The 4,582-nt window shown below is 36.1% G+C and overlaps 1 protein-coding gene across 4 annotated transcripts; it reads right to left on the bottom strand.

Moving 5' to 3' along the window:
- Positions 1-1,994: 1,994 nt before the first annotated feature.
- On the bottom strand, positions 1,995-3,824 carry LOC149174112 (uncharacterized). Of its 4 annotated transcripts, XM_089422538.1 has the most exons (4): positions 3,760-3,824; positions 3,472-3,585; positions 3,271-3,331; positions 1,995-3,156 (listed from the first exon to the last, which is right to left on the bottom strand). In XM_089422538.1, the coding sequence occupies exon 4, from the start codon at positions 3,130-3,132 to the stop codon at positions 2,251-2,253; it is 882 nt and encodes a 293-aa protein (XP_089278664.1). In that variant the 5' UTR covers positions 3,133-3,156; positions 3,271-3,331; positions 3,472-3,585; positions 3,760-3,824; the 3' UTR covers positions 1,995-2,250. The 4 variants fall into 4 exon arrangements, with proteins under 4 accessions (XP_089278664.1, XP_089278663.1, XP_089278665.1 ...); XM_089422537.1 differs by having other exon boundaries at positions 3,271-3,585; XM_089422539.1 differs by lacking the exon at positions 3,271-3,331 and having other exon boundaries at positions 1,995-3,152.
- Positions 3,825-4,582: the final 758 nt, after the last annotated feature.

Raw genomic sequence — 4,582 nt, 5'->3', positions numbered from 1 at the left:
TGGTTAGTCACCGGCATCTGAAAATTTTGAGTGAATAAGTTTGTTTGCACATTTTGGGTTCTAGATCTAATCTTCTGCGGCTAGATCTAGATCTAGGCGGCTAGGTTCTAGATCTAATCTTCTGCGGCTAGATCTAGATCTAATCTTATCTTCTGCCTTATTTCTCTGCAGCTGGGTTCTACAGGGAAGTAAAATATGGCTCCCAGGTTCACGAAAATCGCTGCTGGCTCATCTGCTTCAGGAGAGCAAGCTCGTGCCCATATCGTCAGTGAAGCCCCAGCTCCCACTGTCCAGGTGGTCCAGGCCTCACTCAATGAGGCTTTGAAGTTTTCCAAAAGTGCCCTAATCTGCCGGTTCAATGGTTTTTGGCCGCGGCTGACAGTGCTTCACAATTGGATCTCGGAGGTATGGAAGCCTGTCATTTCTGATGAAATTAATATCTATCCCTATGCTAGGGGTTTCTTTATAGTAGATTTTGAAAACACTGAAAGCAGACAATGTATTCTAGATTCCGGCCCTTGGTTTTGGGAAAAATCAGGCCTATTCATAAAGCCATGGAACCCATCATTCGATCTCTCTACAGCAGTGATAACCTTAGCACCAGTTTGGGTGAGATTGCCAAGCCTACCATTGCATCTCTGGAATCTCTCCTTGTTAAAAGCCATTAGAAATGCAATTGGGAAATTTCACTCAGGTGCCCAGAAACAGAGGAATATGCCAGAACCACTTATGCACACATCTGTATGGAAATGGACTTCAACGCCGGATTCCCAGCTGAAATAAACCTAACAAGTAAAGACTATGTGTAGAACCAGAAACTCGATTATGAAAGTGTCCTCTTCAGATGTCGATCCTGCTTTGAGATAGGCCATCTAGCCAAAAATTGCCCAAAAGTCTCCCAGAAAAATTCTGCTAGAACAAACCACCACAGATCTACATGGTGGGAAGGAGCACAAAAAGAACACTACACTGTCATCAAAGAATAATACTCTAGAGAAAACTCTGAATCACAAGAAATCGAGCAAGAAAGAAACAACTCTCAAGACAAGCAGGGAGAAAGCCCCGCCCAACAAATCAACAGTTATGAGGATTCGAACACTGCACAAAATAAATCTTCATTTAACAGCGAAGTAGATCTCCTAAACCAAACTTCTTCTCCGACTATCTTCAAAAGCACGAACACAATAGATCGCCAAGCTAAGACACCAATGTCCCAAGAACCAGAAAAGATGAAGGAAATGCAAGATAAAGGAAGTTGGAAGACCATAGAGAAAAAAAAAGAAAGCTACAGCACCAATTCGTCAAGAAAAACGAGGAGACAGATAATTAAAAACTAAGAAAATTATAGATCCGATAGACCACTAAGAAAATTATAGATCCGATAGACCACTTTGGTTTCAGTGAACCATCCTCATCATCATCATCAAATTGATAATAAATAAAAGATTAAAATTAAAAATGAAAATAAATTATAACATTCACTAGCGGATAACCTGATAAAAATTTAAATTAAAAAGAATATTAATCGAAATAATTTACTTGTAAATACAATCCCCAAAATTATCAGCGTCTATCTGTTTCAATTTTTCTTGGCTCTGTATTTGTTAAAACTCCATCATCATCAAATTGATAATAAATAAAAGATTAAAATTAAGAATGAAAATAAATTATAACATTCGCTAGCCGATAACATGATAAAAATTTAAATTAAAAAAGAATATTAATCGAAATAATTTACTTGTGAATACAATCCCCAAAATTATCAGCGTCTATCTGTTTCAATTTTTCTTGCCTCTGTATTTGTTAAAACTCCATTGTTCTTTCAATATGCTGTCCTCTCTGCATTCTGTAAAGATTATACGCCCATATTATCCTTGCACATCGTCAAGGTTCCTTGTTTGTCCGGTTTACAGAGTAAAAAAAATTGCACATCCAACAACGCATTTATACAAATTCTTAATTCTAGAAAGACTGAAACCTCTGATTGGAAAACATACCAGAAAAGATACCCAATCTGAATTATAACATATTAAGCACAGAATTGAACAGAGTGAAAGCTGGAATCTTTTTTATGATATAGACATGCCAGCTCGAGGCTTGTTGACCAGGAATGTTAAGGGGAATCAAATTCCCAACGCATTCACCTATATACTGTAAATTAAATCACGCATAATTAATTCTTATGCAGAATTAATGACAGGTAGCAAGAATAGATTCAGGCACCCCCTTCATGCTATTGGTAGAGGCATGCTAGTGATGAAAAACACATGCAGATGGTTGTTTCTTCTCTCTTTTGGCAAAGATGCCAAAGGGGCCACCGCCGCCATTCCAACTGCCTCTCACCTGGTGAATGCCGATGCAGGCAGCCACATTGAGCACTGGACTCACCCTCCCAACTTCTACAGGCTTCGACTTGACCATAGGCTTTCCTGGCCTTGGGGAATACAAACTGGCAGCTTTTGCAGCACTACCACTGGATCTTTCCGAGTTTCGAGCCATAGTTTGGCTTCTGGAAAATGGCGAGGAGCAAAATAAACCGTTTCCCTTCATTTCCGCAGCGCCTGCGCTGTAGCTCCTTGAAAATGGCAACAGATATCTTGGGGAAGAAGGCCGTTTCTTCACAGTATTATGCGATCTATCTTGATCAACTATCTTAGAGGATGTTCTTCTCCTCTCTGCATTTTCCTTGTTGCTCAGCTTAAGCAAGATTTCCTTCCACTTACTAGGCGGCTTATGACGCGGCAAAGATTTGGAAGTAACATTTCCCAAACAGCCGCTTGTTCTTTGTGGTGGATACGAAGCGGATCGAACCGGTGACCGACACCTTGAGCTTTCAAGATCGAGACGACTCGCAGGGGATACAGGCTGGGATACAACAAGGCGGTCTACAGGCAGAATTTTTCCATCCACAAACAATTCATCGGCAACAGATAGCAGAGCTTCTTCGGAAAATGAATGCCGGTAATCCTTATTGCTTAAAACGCAAAACTCAAAGTCTGTGTCGTACTGAACATTGGCCACGCCTTCTTCTTTCCTGTTCTCCGGCGAAATCTTGTCATTCTGAGAGAGGTTGAGAGAAAATGAAATTCTAGGGCTCTGGCATTCGCCTGTAGTCCTCTCAATCGAATCCATTACGCTCTTAATTTACGACTCTGCAGACAATTTACAATAGAAAACCTTCATACATCTGAATTAATCAGAGAAAACAAATGTGAGCTCCATATTAACCCTCAAAAACCTTATTTGAGCAAAAAAAAATGCCTTTCCTGCGAAAAACAAGCAATCCTTCGCTCCGTCCAAGCCACAAAACCAGTACAGAATTCTTCTTTAACTTCACATATTTGCAGAAGTACAATTCCAATTTAATTAACATAAATGCATCCAAGTAAAAGCAAAAACTCTGAAAATCTTTCCAAAAATAAGGTCTTCTTGAAAAGATTTATAATTTCAAAATGCAATGTAAACCATTACACACAATCTCGTACAGGAAAGTCGGAGCATGACTTCAACGCTTGCATAAATTTTCAGCAAAACCCCAGCACGCCATGCGTTTGCAGCAGATTTTCAACATAAACACTGTACTACCTATTTTAAAGAAAACCAGAGGCAAGAGTATCAGCTACGCCAAAAGTACCAACCACGGCAGGAAGGTCACAAGCAATAAATGTGAAAGGAAGCACTGCAATAATATGATAGAGAATAGTGGCGTTCGAATTTGAAGATTTCAATGGCAAACTTCAAACTCATAGCGGTAGCTACCAGGGATGAAATTTGAAGGCCAGGTCCTATGTCAGTTTGAAGAATTTGAAAGCTATTATTATTTCGGATGTTGATAAGCTAAAATAAACCTATTTGAAGGGCATTGTAATTTTAGTATTTATTGATAAATGGAAAATAATCAAAATTTCAAGTAGAAGTGTTTCATTAATTACTTCAAATACGTAATTATAAATTTAAATATATAAATATAATATGTATGTTTTACAATCCGAATTCAATTAGTAGTGTTTTATTAATTACATTAAAATATATAATTAGAAATTTAAATATATAAATATAATATATATGGCCAAGAATCCGAATCGAGTGAGAAGGTTCTTATATTAATTACTTTAAAATATTTAATTACAAATTTATATATAATATGATGATGATTAATTTTCATTAATATTAATGTGTTCTATTGGTCTTTAAGAAAGATTAATTGTGATATTGTGTTAATTGATTGTGGTGTCCAAGGGATAAAAAGGTAAGAATGTAATTGTCGATGAAAATTATTAATTATTTATTAATATATGTTAGGAATAAGTCAAAAAAAATTATTTATTAATATATTTTAAGAATAAGAAAAGAAGAATAAAATTGGTCAATGGGATAGAATGAGATATTATTATTATTTATTATTAAATATAACTTAGAATAAAATATTAAAATAATAGAAAAGAATTTAAAAGATATTTAAAAATAATTAAATTAGTATTTGAAAAGAATTAGAATTTAATAAAGATTAAAATAAGAAAGGAATAATAAAGTTGTTACGATAGATTAATAACAGAAAAATGGTCGAATTGAATTAGAGATA

Source organism: Pinus tabuliformis, chromosome 4_1 (genome assembly GCF_031772625.1).
Source record: "Pinus tabuliformis cultivar Carrire ecotype Pingquan chromosome 4_1, CPIR1, whole genome shotgun sequence".
Taxonomy (NCBI): domain Eukaryota; kingdom Viridiplantae; phylum Streptophyta; class Pinopsida; order Pinales; family Pinaceae; genus Pinus; species Pinus tabuliformis.
This window is presented reverse-complemented; position numbering and strand designations above follow the sequence as displayed.